General features: G+C 42.6%; 1 protein-coding gene across 3 annotated transcripts in view; it reads right to left on the reverse strand.

Annotated features, from left to right (window-relative positions):
* The window catches only part of MTUS2 (microtubule associated scaffold protein 2), a 530,400-nt gene that overhangs the window by 334,196 nt on the left and 173,138 nt on the right, over positions 1–23,066 (reverse strand). For all 3 annotated transcript variants that reach the window (XM_074330069.2, XM_074330067.2, XM_074330068.2), the window contains 2 exons: positions 17,165–19,620; positions 9,810–10,050 (listed from right to left, as the gene is read on the reverse strand). In XM_074330069.2, coding sequence (XP_074186170.2) covers positions 9,810–10,050; positions 17,165–19,381 — 2,458 coding nt within the window. In that variant the 5' untranslated portion in view covers positions 19,382–19,620. The remainder of the gene's footprint in view (positions 1–9,809; positions 10,051–17,164; positions 19,621–23,066) is intronic.

Consider the following 23,066-nt stretch of genomic DNA (forward strand, 5'->3'; position numbering starts at 1 on the left):
AAGTCCTATAACTAAAGACATGCAGAAGAAGCCACCTCCATGCTGGTAACAGGGGCAGAGATGCAGAACAAGCTGGTTCCATACTTGCATGTGACCTTTAAAAAGCAGGATGGATAGTTTGGCTGTGGAGGACCCCCCACCCCAAGGAGCAAAGGGTCCCAACCCCACACCAGGCCCCCCAGGCCAGGCTTCCAGTGCTGGGAAGAGGAGTCCCCACAACTTCTGGCTGTGAAAACTATCAAAGATGGTGGCTAAGTGAGAAGATGGTGGCTACAGTCCCAGGTGTTCCTTTTAAAGGGCTCATGCACAGACTTACTCACTGATGGACTCACTTATTCTGAGCTCCAGGGCTGCAATAGCAGCTCAAAAGGTGCCATGACCATACAGGGAGGAACTAAACTGTCTGGCCTCATTATGAGGGCTGGAGAGGCAGCTTTATCCTAGACAGAAGTGCTGGCCGAAGCCACTGCTCATTTGCTGAGCTGTCTCCATTCCCCACATGCAGACATAGGTGGCTGCCATATCTGAGTCTCCATCAACCTGGCTAACACCGTTAGCCCTGTTCTGCTGATTCCCTGAAATGCCACCCAACCCAAATTCTGGGTTCCCCCAAGCCACTTCCAGTGGCTTTTCCATACCAACAGCTTGTCTTGGCTCATGCTCCAGACTTTCCTAAAATCTCTCAATGGTTCACAAACTCCAAACAAGAAGCACCTGGTCTCTTGTGCCCTGTACCTCTTGCTGAGCATCCTCAAGTGTGGTGTTGGCAGCTGCTGCTCTCGGTTCACAGCTTTGCCTCTCCCAGGCACCTCTAAGCCCAGCACTAGTGGCTGCCATCTGAAGATCACTTTGAGGCTCATATCAAGTGGCCCAAGGGAGAGCACAGGCAGTGGCTGGCCTTGGCCTGCACCAGACGCCCTTCAAAGAGGCCCCAGAACCAACCCACCTGATGGCCAGCTTCAGACCACACACCAGAGCACCACCCAACTGCCTCTACAAATGAGACACCTAAAGGGAGGACTAGGCAGGCACCAGAGCTCTGCTAACATGAATTTTGCTCCATAGGGTCAGCTCCTGCACAATAGTTCCTCTACTATAGTCATAGCCAGTCCTCACAACCAATCAGCCTGAGGGTCAGTACCTCCCACAGACATGCAAACAGTGACCGAGGCTCAACTACAATAAGAGGTCACACACAACCCACACAATGGACACACCTGCAGAACCCAGTTCTGGTGACCATAGAGACTGCGCCACTTGGCCCCACAGGACACCTACTACATAAGACCACTCTACTAACTGGGAGACATAGCAGCACTACCTAATACATAGAAACAAACACAGGGAGGCAGCCAAAATAGGGAGATAAAGAAACATGTTCCAAATAAAAGAACAAAACAAAGCTCCAGAAAAAGAACTAAACAAAATGGAGACAAACAATCCACCAAATGCAGAGTTCCAAACACTGGTTATAAGGATGCTCAATGATCTCAGGGAGAACTTCAACAAAGAAATAGGAAATATAAAATGGAGATAGAAAACATAAAAAAGAACCAGTCAGAAAGAAATAAAGAATACAATAATTGAAATGAAGAATACATTGGAGGGAATCAGCAGTACATTAGATGAAGCAGGAGACTGAATCAGCAATTTAGAAGATAAGGTAGCAGAAAATATCCAACCAGAACAGAAAAAAAAAAAAAAAAAGATTTTTAAAACAATGAGAACAGTTTAAGGGGCCTCTGGGACAACATCAAATGTACCAACATTCGCATTATGGGGGTACCAGAAGAAGAGAGAGAGCAAGGAATAAAAACCTATTTGAAGAAATAATGATGGAAAACTCTCCTAACCTGGTAAAGGAAATAGACATACAAGCCCAGGAAGTGCAGAGAGTCCCAAACAAGATGAATCCAAAGAAGCCCACACCAAGACACATCATAACTAAAATGCCAAAGGTTAAAGACAAAGAGAGAATCCTAAAAGCAACAAGAGAAAAGCAGTAACTTCCCTACAAGGGAGCTCCCATAAGACTGTCATCTTATTGTTCAACAGAAACTTTGCAGGCCAGAAGGGATTGGCAGGAAATAGTCAAAGTGATGAAAAGCAATGATATGCAACCAAGATTACCCTACCCAGCAAAGCTATCGTTTAGAATCGAAGGACAGATAAGGAGCTTCCCAGACAAGAAAAACCTAAAGGAGTTCATCACCATTAAACCAGTATTACAAGGAAAGCTAGAGTGATTTCTTTAAGATGAAAGAGGAGGAGGAGGGGGAGGAAGAAAGGAGGAGGAGGAAAAGGAGAAAGATAAAAATATGAATAATAAAATGGCAATAACTACATGTCTGTCAACAATTACTTTCAATGTAAATGGATTAAATGCTCCAATCAAAAGACATAGGGCTGAATGGATAAGGAAATAAGACCCTTACACATGCTGCCTACAAGAGACTCACTTCAAATTGAAAGACACACATAGACTAAAGGAAAGGGATGGAAAAGATATCTCATGAAAATGGAAATGAAAAAGAAAACTGTGTAGAAATACTTATTCCAGACAAAACAAACTTTAAAAGGACCCAGTAATCCCACTTCTGGGTATTTATGTGCAAAAACCCAAAACACTATTTTGAGGGGATGTATCCATCCATCCATTCATTACAGCATTATTTACAATGGCCAAGATGTGGAGGCAGCCTGGGTGTCCACTGATGGTCAAATGGATAAAGAGGAGGTGCTACACACATACAATGGAATATTGTTCGGCCATGAAAGGGAATGGGTTCTTGCCATCTTTGGTGGCATTGATAGACCTGGAGGGTACTGTGCTGAGTAGAGCACATCAGACAAAGACAGATGCAATGTGATTTTGCTTATATGTGGAATCTAAAGAACAAAACAAACAAAGAAAGATGAAACAAACTCATAAATACAGAGAACTTGATAATTGCCAGATGGGACGGGGGTTGGAGGTGGGTGAAAAAGGTGAAGGGTTTAAGAAGTACAAATTGATTGTTACAAAGTAGTCATGGGTAGGTAGGTATAATGTAAGGGATATAGTCAATAATGTAATAACTATGTATCATGTCAGATGGGTACCAGATTTACCGAGATGATAGATGTGAGGTTGTTAGTGGGGTAGAGTGAAAAATGTGAAGGGATTAAGAAGCACAAAATAGTTACAAAATGCCATGGGGGTGTAAAGTAAAGCACAGCAAATATAGTCAGTAATATGGTAATAGCTATGTATAGTGCCAGACGGATACTAGACTAGTCAGGAGGTTACTTCTTAAATTATACAAATGTCTAACCATTATTCTGTACACTTGTAATTCATATAAAATAATATTGAATGTCAATTGTAATTGAAAATTTAAAAAAGGGGGGAAAGGTGAAGGGGAATAAGAAGCCTAAACTTCCAGGTATAAAACAAAGAAGTCTTGGGGATGTAATGTACAGCATAGGGAATATAGTCAATAATATTATCATAGTGTTGTACGGTGTCAGTTGCTGGATTTATCATGGTGATCACTTCTCTAGGTATATAAATGATGAACAGCTATGGTATTTACCTGACACTGATATAATGTTGTATGTTAGCTATATTTTAATAAAAATCTTTTTAAAAAGAAATGAAGGAATGGATCTGATCATCTCAGAGATTGGTGATTCTCTAAAACAGCCCTTGGTAGGTTGGCAGACTCTAGCCCAAAGGCTAGCCATTTGTTTTCCTAAAAAGTTTGACTGGAATACAGCCATTCCATTCACTTACATATAGTCTGTGGCTTCTTCTGCATTACAGCTGCAGAGCTGAGTAGTTGTGACAGACTGTTTGGCCCACAAAGCTTAAAATGTTTACTATATGGCCATTAATTTGCCCACCCCTGCTCCAAAACATCTCAGGACTTTATCAGCTTTCCATAATGATGAAAAAAACAACTATTATGACTTCCTCTGGTATTATTTTTAACATTTATTCAATAGATATTGATGTTATAAAACCTTCTGTTCTCATAGACTATATACATTGCAGTGGGGTGAGGGATAATAAATATATGAAAGCAAAATAAGATAATTACAGGCCCTGATAAAGACAGTGAAGGAAACCAATAGGATAATGAGTTAGAAAGTATCTAGGTAGGAAGGGGTGACTGCAGGGGGTGGAGTCAGGATAGCCTTTCTTTCTGGGGCACTGCCATTTATGTTGACACCTAGAGGAGGAGACATAGCCAGTCTTGGAGAGTGCTGGAGAAAGTGTGTTCTAGAAGGCATGATGAGTACAGAAGCCCATAGGTCAGAAAGGGGTTGGCACACCTGAGGAACTGAATGGAAGCCACTGTGGGTGATGGGTGGTGAGAAGAAAGGAAAGGACACAAACAGGTCCAAGGGAGGAGGCAGGAGGAGACCTGGCCTTGGAGCCCTTGGAGGCCAGGGGAGGTGATCTGACTGGCCGATTGCATTCTGAATGCCAGGTGCTATTCTAAGAGCTTCTATTCACCCTGTCAACAACCTAGTGCTTTAGGTGCTGTTATTACTCTCATCTTAGAGAAGAAGAAACTGAGGCTCAGAGAGGTGTGGATTGAGTAACTAATAAATCAAGAATCGGGGAGCCTAGTCTGTCTGACTCAGAGCACAAGGGCTGCCCAGAAGACTACACAGCCTCCCACCTGCTCCAGCTGAATTCTACAACATAGACACTTGACTTGAAAATTATCGTGATCACAAAATCAATATGTGCCATCGTGATCACAAAATCAATATGTGCCATTCTAAAAATCTGGAAAAGATGACAAAGGACAAAAACCACAATCATCTCTTGCTTACACTACAGTAGTGGTTTCCTCACTAGCCTCTCAGGCCTTTTCACATTCCTTATCCATACTGCTGCTCGTAACTGTCTCTTCAAAGTACATAATTAGGTCAATTCTCTATTTACAAATCTAAAGATTTCCAATCTCTACCAAATAAAATGAAACCCCTCCAAGCAACCTGGCACAGAAAGCCCTTCACAGTCTGGCCCAAACCTACTCATCTGGCTTTGTGTCCAATGGTGCCCGTAGAATGGATCCCTCTTTCCTAAAGAAGCCACACACTTCCATGTCTCTGCCATGTTCTTCCTGTGTGGACCTCACTGTGTCACTCTGTCCATCCCATGAATTCTTCCAGGCCCAGCTCCCATATCACCCCTCCACTTGTCAGTCAATACAGGATGAGCTGCCCCCACATTCTTTCCCTTCTAATGACACCTTCCATCAACACATCACCATGCTTTGCATGGAGCCAGTGCTGGAACGTGTGAGTTAATCCTTCACCAGGCCTCATTCTTTCTACCACTGAGCTCCGCTAAAATGGGAAAAGGTAAAAGTCTTACTGCCATCTGAAGGTATCCAAAAATTTCATACTAATATCCTTCATTGACACTAAATTCATGAAAAACTAAAACTAGTCTTCTAATACAAATCAGGAGGTTCAGAATCATTATATGCTTTGGCACTGAAAAGGCAAAAACTATAAGGGAAAAGTAATGCTGCCACCTTAGAAGTCTTGCTTTAGAAATATTGAGCATAGGCTGATATTTTGCTAAATTTCTGACATTATCATGACCAGTCAGACTTTTCAACAAATATTAACTGTGCCTGTGTTTCAAATGGTTCCAATCGAGTTTACTTGCTCTTCAAGATATACTTCATTAACTTCATTGACTACATTTTCAAATTTGGTAGGATTCACCTTCTCTTAAAAAAAAACAACTCATCAAAAAGACAGTATGCTGAATTCTAAAATGAAATTTACCTTAATAAGCAGAATTCATAACAAAACTGAATGTAAGTTAAGAAAAATTGTGCCAACTTCTCTTAATCTGATTGAACGTCTCTGGTTATTTATGTAATGGAGTGTTCTTATCTAGTTGTTTAAAAATTTCTATTCTGACACTAGCTACTCCTATCAAAAAATATTATAGTTCTTTCAGATTGCATTGGTTGACACAAAAACGTCACGCCTTCAGCAGCACTGGGTATATTTACTTCCCTGAGTATAAATTACATTCTGACATGTACACTGTATAGGTTAGCATTTTTTACATAATGTTTTGGGCCGTGAGAGACATTTTTCAGAAGCAATAACATAAAAAATATAGAGATCTACTAAAAAGGCATTACAGGAAGTTGCCTTTTTACTTCTCAGAAGTGAGGGAATCTAACAACAAATTGTTTTTATACAAGATCTTAGATTTCACTAATACCGATTTTATGTCCACGTAAAGGGGGGTAACAGTCCTGCTGTGCTTTGAGCACTTATACAGCTCCCGGATGTCATACCCAGGCCCGATGACAGTAAAACTCCACAGTTTTATGCATGTGGTGGAGTCAGAAAATACCGTATAGAAAAACACAGAAATAATGTAAGAGGTAAGGAAGTGCTTAGGTTCGTTTATCCTCTAGCAGACATGGTCACATCAAAATTTGTAACTCTTAAGGGTCTTAGGAAATAGCATTAATTTACGACATAGAAACTCTGGGAGCAGCTTATTTGTGGGGGAGCATACATTTATTGCAATCCAGTTCTTTTAGGTCACTTTAAAGCCATGATGCACTTAATGGTACCCACAGAGCCAAGCCAGGACTGGAAACATCAGGCATACTTACTTCCCAAAGTCTAAGCCATGGGCTTACTTGCCTGTTAGAGACGTTAAGAGTTTTCCTACTAGAGAGCTCAAAAAAAATGCAGTATATGCGATTCACATGTCAAACCAGGTCTCAGAATTCAGAATAAGGGAAACTACGTGAAGTTGGAAATGTGCAAATGCTGAAGAACAGGGAGCAGCACTCAGGGCTGTTCCTAGCGCCAATCCCCACGTGCCAGTGTGACGGTGCTCGGAGCCTCGAGGGACCACATAAAATAAAGACATGAGAATAACCACAGTAAGAGCAACAGAAAATCCTCATCTTAAGTATGTGATACGAATTAAACGCAAAATGCTACCATAGACACACATTTTTAAAGTATTCTGAAAATAATAACAACAACAACAAAGACAATCACCACATAAATAGGCTGGAACTAAAAGAGTAAACACAAAAAAGAAAGAAAGGTTTTATTAGATGCAACAAACACCATCTGATGTTAACAGTCTTTGGTGAATATGTAAAAGAAATTCCACCCGTGAAGATTTAATTGTCTACGGAAACTGCCATAAACAATTAGAAAACAAAACAAAACATAGGAAACTAATGTTTTCAGAAACTGTACAAGCAACACAGGAATGGGATCGCCTAGAGCAGGAAAAGAAATGAGGTGAGTGATCTCACTGCCCAATCTCACCGCCTACAGGCACTTCCCATGCCACGGAGCAGCAAGGAGGAACTCTAAAAATGTATTTTAATAAGCAGAATTCATAACAAAACTGAATGTAAGTTGAGAAAAATATTAGCAGATTGGGTTTTTAAAAGCCCACTATAAATATTAAATTATAAATATATTAAAAGTAAAATAACGGGAAAAGATTTACCAGGTAAATATTAATTGAAAGAAAGTTAGAGTAGCTACACTAATATTGAACAAAACAGACTTCAGAACAAGGAATGTTATCAGGAATAAAGATGTCTATTTCATAAAGAGAAGGAGTGAATTCAATAAAAAGACATCAAAATCCTAAATGAGTTTATGCACATAAGACCTTTAAAATAGGAAGCAAAAATTGGAATAACTGAAAGAGAATTTTTATAACCCATGATTACATTTATTGACTTCATCATTCCTTTCTAAGTAATTGATAGAACAAATCAAAATACAGTAAAAATATAGAGAACTTGACAACGTCAACCAATTAGGCCTAATTAACATTTGTAGAACAATACACTAAACATACGCATATTTCGGTTATCAAATAAGCCTCAATGAGTTTATAAGGACTCAAAGGATATCAAACAAAGGATGATCCCTGACCACAACGGAATTACACCAAAAACCAATGCACGGGCATCTGAAAAATTCCCAAATTGGAGGGAATTAGAACACAAACTAAATAACCTATAGGACAAAGAAGTCATGAGACAAATTAGAAAACTGTTTTAACTGAATGATAACAAAAATAAATACCTCAAACCATCAAAGAATAATTTGATTTTTTATAGAAGTGCTTGTCAGAAAAAAATGAACCATTAAGAAGACGATCAATAATTACCTCAGTAAATGACAATTTGCAAAGTAATATAACAGCTAACAGATGCAAAAAGTTCCCTTCCACTAATAATAAAAGACATGCAATAATAATAATAATAATAATAATAATAATAATAATAATAGTGACAGTGCTGGCAAGAGTATGGCAAGAAAAAGCACTTTAAAGAAACACTAGTATGAAAATAATTGTTGTACAAGTATTCTAGAAAATTAGTCGGCCTTAAAAGAGTTTAGATATGCTTTTGTCCAATAATTCCACTTGAAATAATCTATCCTAAGATAACAATATGAAAGAAGACAAGTATACACAAGGATTCAAATTGTGACACTATGAAAATAGTGTCAAGTAAGCAGAACCCAGTGGCCTGTAACTGGACAATGGTCACATCGATTCTGCTTTCATTGCCCACAGCTGTCCATTCTCCCACCTCCTCAGAAATGCTGCCCCCAAAGCACCTGTGTCCCATGCAAACGCCTAACCCTTCCGGTTGCAGTTTCTCAAAATACTGTATTCCTTGCTTTGGTGACAGTTATCACAGTTTCTAATTATGTATTTATTTTTGTGCTTGTCTTTTATCCTCAATTTCATCCATTAGACTGTAAGCCACGTGAAGGCAGGACCTCTGTTTTGTTCATGGCTGCACTCCTCAACTTACAACTTCTGACACAAAATAAGCACCCAAAATTTGTTGAATAAATGAAGAAATGAATATTATGCTGCCATTAAATATTTCTGAAACATCGATGGCATAGGAATGCCTACAATATGAGATTAGGAGGGGAACAAAAAGTTCACATTCAAAGTTATGTCAGCTATTGAAAACTGCATAGAAAAAACATTGAAAGAAAAAAATCCATAATACTAACTCTTGCAGAGTGCTAAAATATAAGTATTATTACTTTATTTTTCCTATTTTTCTATATTCAAACATTTTACAATGGGTATGTATTATTTCTATAACAGAATAATATATCAAACCTAGAGGAAACCACACAAGCAAAAGAATGGAGAGAGACAAACCAAAACGTACAGAGGGGACACAAACCAGCCACTGCAGAGCAAGACAACAGGGCAGGGAGAGGTGGCCAGGACATCCTGTGTTTAAGATTTGTGATCAGATGGAAAAAGGGCGACATGGTCAGTGCTGTCCTGTAGGAAGACGTCTCTGACAAATCACAGCCTGCAGGCCACACCCAGCCCACTGTCTGGTGTAAATTAAGTCGTGTGCGCGCACAGCCATACCCATCCATTCATGGGTTGTCTGTGGCTGCTTCCATGTTAGGTGGATACAACACAAAGCATTATGGCCCAGATAGCTTAAAATATTTACTCTCTGTCACTTACTGATAAAGGTTTTTGAAACATGCTCTACAGGCTGTATTAGAAAATGAAGAAACTGTAAGTAAGGAGGTGGTTACAAGGGCCATTATTTCAAAAGTGACAGAGGGTGACAGTTGCAGAGAGATGAGCCTTGACAAATGTCTGTATCTACAATCAGATAGAAGAACAGAAAAAGGCTCCTCTTACAGGATGAGAGGCACTGATATCTTAGACAGTTACCACATTTTATATAATGACTATTTAAAGTGCAGCAAAAGGTAGTGATTATTGGGCTGGTTACCTGTGGGGTCGGAACTGTAGAGACTGGCCGCTGACGCTATGGGTCCTGGCGGGTGGATGGCGCTCGCTGAAGACCTCTGACTCGCGATCAGGATCCTGCTTTTTGCAGACGGTAAACGGGACATCGCACCCAGGCCCAGCTGGGGTCTCAGGAGCATGGCCGATCGGTAGAAGGTGGGAGGAACATCATAGTGCGCGTACGGAGGAGAGCAAAACTCTTCTTTCCCGGGGCGTTCTGCAACCTAGGATAAACGACCAGACGCTCAGTCAGAGAGCCTCACCTTACAGGAGCGCCGAACGTGGGCAGGAGACCAAGGCCGCCAGGGACCTTGCGGGCAGCCATGGGCTGCTCCATTCCTGGTACTCACCTTCGAGGCGCGCCCGTGTCTTCGTCCCTAAGTTGACAACACACCTGGATGACCTCTCAGGTCGCTTGCAGTTCTAACATTTTCCAGATCTACATTTCACTGGGAGGAAAAAAGAACTCACTCTGGAAGATTTTTAAATTTGATTGCTACGAAATCATTGGAATTTGTGCAAATAGCCAATCTATAAATAAATGTCAACGAAGCCAGAAAAGAATTGAGCAAATGTTGATCGGATCGTGAAGCTTCATTATGCCTAAGGAGACACAGCACAATTCTTACGTAGTCTTACAGTAAAGAGACGAACTTCATCAATTTATGTTGTCTTTTCTAGGCTACTCAGAAAATACGTACTGTTACTGAGGGAGAAAAGGCTATTTGGGAGAACAGGGAAGAGAAAGGGAAAATGTGTTTTCAGGTGTCTTACAATCTATTCATGTAATTAAAACTGAGAGACTGAGTTACCTCACCTGACTTCCCTTCTAAGGAGGTGCTGCTGGGAACGCCCACGTCAGTCTCACCAGAGGGAAGTTCTGGGCGAGTCTGGCTGAATTCACAGCACCAGCAGTGTCCTCACAGAGCTGAAGTCAACACATACTTAGTAACTAAAGGGGTCACGTTTCCATTCTTTCCTCAATTTCATAACATCATATTCCTGTTGCTTTTTCCTGTAGTTAACAGTTTGGACTGGAATACAACTGATGACTACCTTTTATATCAGGGAGGCCAAAAAAATGTCTACACGTGTTAAGAGATGTTATCTATGTATTACTTCTCAAAGTGACAGGCAGCAACGTGTAGTATGACGTTCACTCAAAAGATGGTATTAATCAAATGAATGCCAGCGTCACCATGCGACAGGCAGGACAAAGAAAATCACGGAATCATGGTCCTCGTTTGAGGATCCCAAGACCATTTTGAAGTGGTATTTGAAATTCGAGAACGTTGTGGAAGTACAACGACAATGGAGGAGTGAATGTGCAACAGAACCTCCAACACGCCTAACAACTGCACGCATTTGTGATAAGTTTGAGACGCAAGGTGCTGTGTGTGACGTGCACAAGGGAAGATCCGGGAGGCCGCGCACAGCAACAAGTCCTGCTGCTTCTGCTGTGGTGTTGGAGCAGTTTACACGCTCGCCACAAAAATCTACCAAACAGTGTTCGCCGTAATCAGAAGTGTCTGGACGCTGCCGGCAACCACTTTGAGCACCTCTTGTAATTGCAGAAGTCAAATGTGGCTTGTATTCATCTTTTGTTATCGGTATATATTGAGTATTACAATTTTAATACAGGTTTTCCCTTTTTAAAAATGTGTATACATTTTTTGGCACCCTCTGTGTATGCAATTCTGGACTCACCAAGTCTGTTCATACTATCAGTGTTTTTTCATATTAAAAATGAAAAACTAAGGCAACTAAATAATCTATTTCCTCTCAATTAAGAAAAATTGCGCCAGAGGCTATGCTTGGAAAGATACATCTGTTAATTAATTCTGCTCTAAATCACAATACATTTTATGTGTCAAGCATATTCAGAAATCACAAGCATTTAACAACATTCTTTAATAGGGGCGACAAAGCTTTGATCCAAGCTCTTGAAGAGATAAACCCTTAATTTGATACTCTTTTAATGTTGAAATAGATAAAAAGTTCTCCTTAAATTGACATTATTGAAACAAAAGATTAGCCTTTAAAGTTTTATTATAATCACATTATAAAATATGCATGATTCCGACAGTAGGAACTAAAGCCAGGCGGCAGCAAATTATATTCCTGTGAAAGAACATTCTACATCTGCTGTCTGATAAAATTTTTACCATTCTCTACTTAATCTCTATCAATCTTTCGCTTTTATATTACACTCACATTTCCTCTATTTTTTTATTTTCATTTCTAAAGTTGGGGCCATTGCTCACAGCTTTTAGCTGGTGCTCACATGAAAAATTATTATCATTTCTAATCTACATCTGTCAGAGTTTTAGGATTGCAATACGCTGATCACAGTATTTACTCAGTTCTTTGAAAATGGGTAGTTTTCAGGGGTCAGCTGTCACTGAAAAATAACCTTCACAATTTCAGTAACTTCGATGCCTTTCATTTTGTTCGGTAATTTGTCTGGTATGATAAATTCTTTAAAAGTTGAAAAGTATGCCTCTGATGCCTAATCTGTGCATTTTTAATAAAACAAGGGCATCTGCAAACAGCTTCGCAATCTTTTCTTTCATCTTTATTGACAGAACACAGAAGGTGTCACTGCACAGCCATAAACACATAGAAATCAACCCCAAATGTTGTTTTTTTTTTTCCTCCTTCTCTAAGAGCATTTTTTGAGAAATAATTTTGAAAACAAACTAAAGGATGCTTGTGATTTCAAACAAACTTCTAACATCAATCGTGGCACACAAACAAATCAGTTCTTACTGAACTGACTCTTCATATTTGCCCTGTCCTGTTTTCTGTGGGATCGTGAGCTGGGGAGACATGGGGTAAATGTGGAGTCTTCACTGAGAAGCCATTGGGAAGGTTGTAGGGAGAGGGCTTGTGATGGCTAACTTTGTCAACTTGGCTAGGCCACAGTACCCAGCTATTTGGTCAAGGATCATTCAAAATGTTTCTGTGGAGGTAGTTTTCAGATGAGATTAACATTTAAATCAATAGATCGTGAAGGAAGCAAATCACCCATCACAATGTGGGAGGGCGTCATCTAATCAGTTGAAGGCCTTAAGGAGAAAAGGCTGAGCTCCCTGAAAGAAGAGGGGACTCTGCCAGCACACTGCCTTTGGACTTGAACTGCAGCATCAACTAACTCTTCCCTAGGTTTCCAGCCTGCAGATTTTGGGCTTGCCCGTCTCTGCAATGCATGAGCCAATCCCTTACAGTCTTGGTAGACAGACAGGCAGACAGGTACATACCTACACACATGCATGCCTATATGTATGTTGGGCTTCTCTGGAGAACCCTGACAAACACGGTGTCCTCCAGCAATAAGGTGTGCCAAGGAGCAGGAAGGGAGACCAGCCCGAGTCACACATCTGTCTATCACAAGCACACGACCTAACCTCTGTCCTCTCACCCCTCTCCCTTCTTCCCACTGCCCTACGACAAACAGTAAAAGGGTTCCCACAAGGGTCAGTAGGAGGAAGTATCCCTGAGACCTCAGGATAGCTGAAAGCAGAAAATAGTTTAAACGATAAGCAGATTTTACCATCCTGGCATGACTGGATCTGAGGTTATCTTCAAAGCTGCTTCTGGAAGCTCTCGTGTCTGTGCTGTCCCTGCCAGCCAAGTGGAGACACCCTCTCCCACACGAGCACTCACTCGTGACCCCTCCATCTCTACTCATGCTGTCTAACCAGCAGGGGTCTGGCCATAATGAAGGCAGAGTCTGAGGCTGGTTTGGGTTTTTATTGTTAAGACTTTCCCATTTTATTAAAAAGATATATGACTTCTACAATTGAAAAATACTTCTGTTGCAACTGGTCAGACATATGTTCTTTTCCTGGAGACTGGGTGAAGGCATCCTGTGGGAGCTGGGGCCCAGTGGCAGGGGAGGCGGTTCTCGGAACCCCCACCCCCACACCAAGCCTGCACATGGCAAGTTGCAGACATAGGAGCAAAGCCAGGGGCCAGCCTGTTCCTCACTTTTGAGTAAAGAAGGTTATCACAGAAATTAGTCCAGCACAACACCCGGGCATCTCTGCTCCATCCTGCAGCCTGAGAAAAAGGCCTGGGCCTCAGGTGCTCTGCTCATGGCCGAAAACGGTCCCCAGATAGAGTGGCTGGGCACAGCAGCACTGCTGTCCCCACACCAGCGGGGTCTCTGAACCCCTTAGAACTACTAAGCCACACAGACACCCATCCTCCATTTCCTTGACATTCAGGTGGCTTCTAGAGGACTAAGAATAGAAAATATTTGGGGAGAGGGGATGTGCATGTAATACATAAATTATTCTATACTTTATGAAGGGAGTAGAAGCAATACAGAAAAGCAATACACAAAAGAAAACTTAGGAAGTATCACAGAGAAAGAACTGCAGACAATAAAAGGATTTTTGTCTGCATCTCCAAATATTCTCTCACGAATGTGTTTTTGTAGAAAAAACTGTAGGGGGTCTTTTTTTGGTGGGGTGGGGGCAAGAGGTATCAAAGTATTTTATTTGGAGAAATGGTACAAATGAAAGCACTTAAGTGGATGTTTTGGTACAACTTATAGAAAAGGGAAGAGTAACCCCAATATGCATGTACTGCCTTGGGGACCAGGCAAGTCACCAGGCGGCCACAGGAAGCCAGCCTAAGGCTTAGCACTCATCACTGTCTCCAGTGTGTGCCTGTCAAACAGATACTCTGCCATGCCAGGTTTGGGGGGCCTATCTTGCACGAGTTGGTTGCTTCCTCGGTGATACTTTGAGAAGAAAAGGTGCATTCACTTATTTACCAGCTCTGGTTCCCGAAGCCCTGGGGAGGGTCAGACGGCTGCCTGCAGGGGCTTCACGAGGGGCAGCCCTGCCTTAGCACAGAGCCCAGACCCTGAGCCTCGGAGGCCCAGGGAGATGCATTTTTGGAAATTTGAGAAAGAATCACATTAATCAAGCTCAGAGACTAACGCATAAAACCAGACTGGAGATTTGTTCATTGTGAATGAGAGGCCACTGCCTACGGCCCCTTCAGCCCCTCTGTCTGGAACGTACTCTCAGTGCACCTAAAGCGGGACAACCTGCAGCCTGGCAGTGTGAGATGAGCCCCTGCCAACGACACTAGACCCCTGAACTCTCCCGCCAGCATCCTCTCTCTAGAGATGCGAGTGGGGAAGCCTCTCCAGCAAGCCCACAGTCAGAAGACAGGGCACCAGCCACGTGACTCAGTGCTAATGGGCTGCCCCCGGGCAGGCCAGAGGGTCAGCTCGCTGGGGACCTGGTCAGCGCTAGCCTTGGCCAAGCCCTGGGGCTGAGAGTGGATTCACCGCTCGCTCAGTGCCAGGCTGACACCGGCCGCTGTGATCAGTGCAGTCTGTAAAAATGTCGACACAGTCAATCAACTACGGTCCAACTTTGACCTCAGGCCTCCCATCTCTAGGGAGCTGTGGTTCGCTTTCAATGGGACCCAGCATATGCGAGTTCATAATCAGCTCTCATTCAACATTTTTTGAGCATGTATTTATGCCAGCATGGTTTTAAACCCTGGGTCACAGCGGGGAACAAAAAATAGAAAAAGGCCCTGCTCTCATGGACTTCACATTCTAGTTAATGCAGCAAACACAAAATGTATGTACATCACGGGGAGATAGTGCTAAAAAGAAAGAAACTAGAGAAAGGGCTTTCAAAGGGAAGGCAGCCTCTCCAATGAAGTGAGATTTGAAAAGAGACCTAAAGAAAGTGAAGGGTTTCGCTTATATGTGGAATCTAAACAACAAAATAAATGAACAAACAAAAGAGAAAAAAACTCATAGATCCAGAGAACATTTTGATGGCTACCAGATGGGAGGGGGGTTGAAGGGATGGGTGACAAAGGGGAAGGGATTAAGAAGTACAAATTGGTAGTTACAAAATAGTCACGGCGATGTAAAGTACAGCATAGGGAATATAGTCAACAACATTGTAATAGCTATGTATGGTGCCAGGTGGGTACTAGACTTACCAGGGGGATCATTTTGTAGGGTATATAAATGTCTAACCACTATACTGAACACCCGAAACCAATATAGTATTAAATGTCAACTGTAATTGAAAAATAAATTTTAAAAAATAACGTAAAATTTAGAAATATAAATAAATGAATGAATGAGGCGTGTCACATGTGGGTGGGGCATACAGAAAGAAGGAAGGGAGGGAGGGAGGGAGGGAGGGAGGGAGGGAGGGAGGGAGGGAGGAAGGAAGGAAGGAAGGAAGGGAAGGCAATTTCTTCAAAGGCAAAAGAAAGCGAAAGAGAACGTTGTTCAGATATCTGGGAGAACATTCCAAGCAGAGGGAAGTGCAAAGGGCCTGCAGCAGCAGAGGGAGAGTGGAGGAAGGAAAAGTGGCCAGGAGGGCATGGAGCCACACTGAGTACACCCTAAAGGCTAAGCCACCTCCAGGCTCCAGCCTGTGTTCTGAGTGTCCTGGGCAGTCCCGAGGATGTCAGGGACAGGAGGGAGCTGAGCCAGCTTCCCTTTCAACTGGTCCCTCTGCCTGCCACGAGGAGATTGCTTGAGGAGACCAAGCCTCTCTCTGAGCTCTGAAAGGATGACTCACCACAGCACCCTGTACTGAAAGGGCAGCACCGTGAGGAAACGGGGAGGGCGTAGGGGAGCGCCTCTGCCCCCCCCCCTTGTTCTGTGGCTTCAGGTGAGTTACTCAGACTTCCCCAAGTCTGTTTCCTCATCTATACAATGATAAAAACAGCAATCCCAACCTCCAGAGAATTACAGTAAGGACTGTTGAAAACTGACAAAGATCAAATATGTTACATGGGCCCAAGGCATAGTAGGCGCTCAACTAAATTGTTAGTTGTAATTACTATTTTGACTTAAAATAACAAGTCCATGCCTAACATGTTATTTTCTACTCACTGTGTTCCTCACATGTGTGAATATGAGATTGTCCCACGAGGGAAATATCCTCCCCCAGAGGATGAAGTCTGACCAATTTGAACAACATATTTATTTTGGATTTCTTTTTCCATTGATCTGGCTTTTAGAAGACAATCTTCACGTATTTAAACACGGAAGCCAATTTAAACGCATACTTATCTAACTTCATGAGCATTTTATCAAGTGGAATTTGTATGAGTCGCCTTCGATGTTAGATTCATGTCATGGTCATCAAACTTTTCCAGTTAAAAATGGCCCTTTGTCTACAATCCTCTCTATTAAAAACATCTATTTCTGTACAAGGGTATCCACCAAAATCTGCAACTTCCTCAGACAGAATATACTGTTTTCACGATGCATTGAAAATACAGAACGAACTTTAGGGTGTTCACCTAACAGATCTTATCACAATGACATCCTCTTACCTCCTGCAAAAACTTGTCACTCATCTGGCTGAAATGGTGCCCTGGGGGCCGGATCCCAGACACCATCAGTCCAGGGCTGAAGACCTTTGGCTTCTGCAAGTCTGGCTTGAACTTTTCGTACAGGTTGACAGCCGGCTTCACGTCACTGCCTGCCACCTTCTCCTCTCTGGGAAGAGGCGTGTCACATGTGGGTGGGGCATACGGAAGCCCCACCGGGACTAGCGAGGTGTCCACCTGGCTGAGGGCCTGGGGACTCCTCCGGATGTAGGTGATGATTTTGGGCCTCACGTGCTTGGGCTTGGGCAAAACGCCGGGCTTGGGTTCTGGCCTTTCTTCTGCTCTGTCAGCCTGGTGGTTTCTCAGGCCCTCCTGTGAGGAAGGGGTGTCTTCGCAATGTGTGGAGACAGGCTTGGGGATCCCACTGGGACAGGGGTTCTTGTCAGGCACTTTCGGGGACACGTTCAACAACCACACGCTGTCGGTGGGAGGTGGGGCTGCCGAGGGTGACCCCGCATTAGCACTCAACATACTCAAGTCCTGAAAACTGGTACTGGGTGGTGCAGGCTGCTGGGTCGCACTCACAATTCTCTCTGGGATGAGAGGGGCTGGGACACCAAGAAGGGAATCTGTTCTTGCTGGAGGACTTTCAGGCTTAACCGCACTCTCTAGATGGTTCCTATTTTCAGCAGCAGATGTAGTGACCTCTTTGCTTTCCCCTGCTTCTGAGCTGCTGCTTTGAAGATCAAGGGGTTCAGGGACCCCAGTTTTGCTCTCTCCAACAGAAGGACCTGAAGTAAAAATGGTAGCATGATCCTTGTTCCCTTTCTCCTGACCAACATCTGAGGGCGTGCTGTCCCTCGGGTGGTCAGGAATAACAGCCACGTGACCATCCCCTGGTGACATGCTGCTGGGTGACGAGTCACCCAGTTTTGTAGCTGCGCTTGGTGAAATTTTGCCAGGGGCCTGGTTATCAGCAGCTCCCAGGGAAGCAGGGCCCTGTTTGGGGGTGGTCTGAAGAGGACCCTGCTCGCCGAGGTGGACGGCGCCCTTGTCCTGCTCACTCCCGCCTCTTCCCACGCCAAGCGGGTGGGGGTTGCCGCGGGGCGGGCTGCTGAGTGCCTGCGTGGCGGCTTCTTGCTGTGCTTCCCGACCCGGCCCCTTTCTGTCTAGGGGTAACACACTGTCGTCCTTGGGACACCCCTGACACTCAGCCTGGGGTGACATTAACTCCTGCACGGCCCTTGGTTGGACAAATGTCAGCTCTGACTTGGGCTCGCCCTTTCCCTGACTTAATTGTGCTTCCGGCTCACTCGGGACTTCCTTCCAAGCTGACATTAAAGTCAGAGCACGCCCTGGAGGGACAGAACGTGGTGCGCTCTCGTCGGTAACTTCCCGCACATGTCCCCCCTCCATCTGGGTCTCTAAGCAGGCGGTCTCCTTGGTTTCTGAGGTAGATGGTTTAGGATGACGCACACTCTTTCCCTCCGAAGTACTGTCAGCTGGAGGAAAAGCTGTCCCTGGGGAGTGGGCTGTCACTGTCTTCTGTGGCTCCGCCCCAACCCCGGTCACGTGGCCCGGGGCTCCGGGGGCGTCCAGCGGGGCAGGCGGCGGAAGCTGCCTAGTCAGGCTCCCAGCACGTTCCTTCGCGAACGTGTCCACTGCAGCAGCAGAGCCGCTGGCCGTTTCCAAAGCATGCCTTCTCAGTTCCTCATTGTCAAGGGTCTTTGCCAATTTATTCTTGGGAGCATGCCGAGGAATTTCAGCACCCCTTTTAGTCAAAGCGTCTGGACTGGCTTCACCCACAACATTCCTCCAACTGGCTAGACTTGACCCCTGGACACTCCGCGGGGTCTGCAGGAGAGCGGTGCCTCTCTGCGTCGTGTGCTCTTCGTTTAGTTCCCCCCCAAACGTCGAAGAAAATTTAAAATCTTTCAGGCTGGTGGGGCCAGCCTGCGATCCTTTCCCAAAGCCCTGAAGTTGGTGAAATTCCTTATGGAAATGGGTACTATTTCCTGGCTCACGTGAATTTGCGTTGCCAATTTCATCCGTCGGGTCACCTGGCTCAGACTCATCGCGAGGGGGATTGACCTCCACCATGATCTGATTGGCGTTTGCATCGCCCAGACTTAGGAGACTCTCATTATTATTTTGTGTTCCCTGTCTGTTGTCCTGCAACTGAGCGTAACATGATTTCTTGGGAGCCAATGGGACACTCATTTTCCACCCTTCAGTGAGGGCTGCTTGCCATGCAGTCCTACTTGAGGGAAAGGGGTTTCCTTCAAGCTGCTATTTGATTCATAGGAAATTCTGAAGGTGCTTGTTGCACTGGACAATGTCACATTGAGATACTGCTTTTAATTATTTTCAGAGTGGTTTTAAAACCAAGCATTGTCTTGATATACAGATGACTTATCTGTTAAGTGCCTGCTGAGTGACAGCCAATTAGTCCATGAGACCTAGAGACAAACAGAAATAAAATCATGTTACATTGACCAATAGACATTTTCAGGAGAAGAAGGCATGGTAAACACACATTTATTCATCACTTTCATATTATTGTTTCGTTCACCCAATGCATATTATTTCTCAAAAATCTTTCAGATAAGGGCTCCAGCTGGCTAAATATGGGAAAATTGAAATATTAAAATAATTAATGTTAGAAATGGATGATAAACATATATTAGATCTTAAATTCCTATTTTGAAAATTCACAAGTCCATACTAATACTGTTTTAAAAGGGTGGAGGAGAAGGAAGGCTCCTCTTCACAGAAGGCTACCAACTACTATACGAAAAATTATACAATTAGAAAAAATCACCATTTTGCAATCACCAGAGCAATAATTATCTTGGGCAAGGGACACCACTGCTTGCTAAAAACAGTGGGTGAAAGATTATTGGGGAACAGAATATTTACAGAATCTCAAGGTACCATCCTCCAGATTACTTTCTTTCTTACAAAAGAAAATTTTTGTCTTTATGGAAAACACTGGTGGATAGCTCCTTCACTGATTGATCAAATTTAACATCATTAGTAACAGAAACTGGTATCAGTACTCTTGAGGTTAGGTAGTTGTCAGTGCCTCATATCACCATGTGGTATCCTTGCTAAAAATGTTCAACCTGAATTTCATCCTGAAGAAATAATCAGGCAAATTTAAACTGATGGACGTTTTACAAAATACAGGGGTACATCAGTTTTCGAACGTAATCTGTTCCAGAAGACGGTTCGAGTTCTGAAACGTTCGAAAACCAAAGTGCGGTTTCCCCATTGACAGTAATGCAAAATGGATTGATCCATTCCAGACCTTTACAATCAACCCCTAAAACAGCAATTTAGCATGAATTTTACTATCTAATGATACCATAGATCCATAAAATTTATGGCGTTCGTAAACCGAAATGTTCATCAATGGAGACGTTCGAAAACCGAGGTACTACTGTAACTAGCCTACACTTGCCTCCAAAATGCCACTAGATAGCTAAACAAAATGTATGGTCCTTGACTGGTCCTTGGATTTCTTTTTAAAAAGTTAGCAAAGTACATCATTGAGACAATTCAAGATTTAAATATGGACAGTATGTTAGGTAAAAGTATTTAATCAGTGTTAAGTTTCTTGGGTGTACAATAGTATTGTGATTATATCAGAGATAATCTTTGATTTGGGAAGATACATGGTTTTAAATGTGATATGCTTTTTAACATGACGTGTTGTCTGTAACTTACTCTCAAGTGGTTCAGCGAATGGAAAAACATGTGTTTGTGCATGCACACGTGTGTGTTTGAGAGTGTGCAACTATAGCAAAATGTTAACAATTTGAAAATGTAGTTGATCCACTCTACTACACTTGCAACTTTTATATAGGCTTGAAATTTTTTGAAATAAAAAGTTGGAGGAAATTCTATTACAGCCTGCAAAGCCTGCATGATCCAGCCCCTACACACCTTCCTGGCCTCCTCGCCCTCTTACTCTCCAGGCTGAGGCCACACTGTCCTCGTCCATTACACTAACATGTTCTGCTTCCGGGCCTTTGCACATGCTCTTTCTTCGAAATGGAATGTGAACTCTTCCCCTAACCTCATTCAAGCAACTCCTTTGTATTCTTCAGCTTGCAGCATAAAACCACTTCCTCTAGGTAGCCCACTGATCCACTAGAAAAGATTAGGTCCTTCTGTGATGAACTTTCATAATATCCTGCATTTTCACCTTATTTTATTTTTAATTTTTTTTCTTTTTCAATTACAGTTGACATTATATTAGTTTCAGGTGTACAACACAGTGATTAGACATTTATATAATTTATGAAGTGACCACCCCCATAGATCTAGTACCCATCTGACAGCATACATAGTTTTTATAATGTCATTGACTATATTCCCTATAGTATGCTTTATATCCCCATGACTATTTTATAACTGCTGATTTGTACTTCTTAATTCCCCTCACCATTTTCACCCATCCCCTCTACTCCCTCCCATCTGGTAACCATCAAAATGTTATCTGTATCTATGAGTTTGTTTCTGTTTTGTATTGTTTGTTTGTTTGTTTGTTTTGTTCTTTAGATTCCACATATAAGTGAAATCACATTGCATCTGTCTTTCTCTGTCTGACGTACTCCACTCAGCACAATACCCTCCAGGTCCATCAATGTCGCAGATGGCAAGAACCCATTCCCTTCCATGGCCGAGCAATATTCCATTGCATATACTCGTATGTACCACCTCCTCTTTATCATTTATTCATCGATGGACACCCAGGCTACCTCCACATTATGGCCATTGTAAACAATACTGCAAGGAACATATGGATGCACATGGCCCCTCAAAGTAGTGTTTTTGGTTTCTTCAGATAAATACCCAGAAGTGAGATTACTGGGTCCTTCTTTGTCTCTTGTTATAGCCTTTGTTTCAAAGTGTATTTTGTCTGGTATAAGTATTGCTACTTCAGATTTTTTTTCATTTTCATTTTCATAAAATATATTTCTCCCATCCCTTTACTTTCAGTCTGTGTGTCTTTTGATCTGAAGTGGGTCTCTTGTAGGCAGTGTTTGTAAGGTTCTTATTTCCTTATCCATTCAGCCACCCTATCTTTTGACTGGAGCATTTAATCCACTTGCATTTAGAGTAATTGTTGATACAGATGTAGTTATTGCCATTTTATTAATCACATCTTTATCTTTTTTTCTTCTTCTTAAGTAAGTCCCCTTAACATTTCCTGTAGTACAGGTTTGGTGGTGATGGACTCCTTTAGCTTTCTGTGGTCTGGGAGGCTCTTTATCTGTCCTTTGATTCTAAATGATAGCTTTGCTGGGTAATCTTGGTTGTAGGTCCTTGCTTTGAATCACTTTGAATATTTCCTGCCAATCCCTTCTGACCTGCAAAGTTTCTGTTGAGAAATGAGATGACAGTCTTATGGGGGCTCCCTTGTAGGTAAGTAACTGCTCTTTTCTTGCTGCTTTTAAGATTCTCTCTTTGTCTTTAATCTTTGGCATTTTAATTATGATGTATCTTGGTGTGGGCCTCTTTGGGTTCATCTTGTTTGGGACTCTGAGTCCTTCCTGGGCTTGTATGTCTATCTCCTTCAATAGATTAGGGAAGTTTTCCATCATTATTTCTTCAAATAGGTTTTTATTCCTTGCTCTCTCTCTTCTTCTTCTGGTACCCCTATGATACGAATGTTGGTATGCTTGATGTTATCCCAGAGGCCCCTTTTTTGGGGAATTTTTTTTCCTTTTTGCAGTTCTGATTGGGTGTTTTCTGCTACCTTATCTTCTAAATTGCTGATTTGATCTTCTGCTTCATCCCTCTAATGCATTCTGTTAATTCCCTCTAATGCATTCTTCATTTCACTTATTGTATTCTTCATTTATGACTGGTTCTTTTTTATGTTTCCTAGCTCTTT

The sequence above is a fragment of the Rhinolophus sinicus genome, chromosome 16, assembly GCF_057876585.1.
Source record: "Rhinolophus sinicus isolate RSI-liver-muscle chromosome 16, RSI-T2T, whole genome shotgun sequence".
NCBI classification, from domain to species: Eukaryota; Metazoa; Chordata; class Mammalia; order Chiroptera; family Rhinolophidae; genus Rhinolophus; species Rhinolophus sinicus.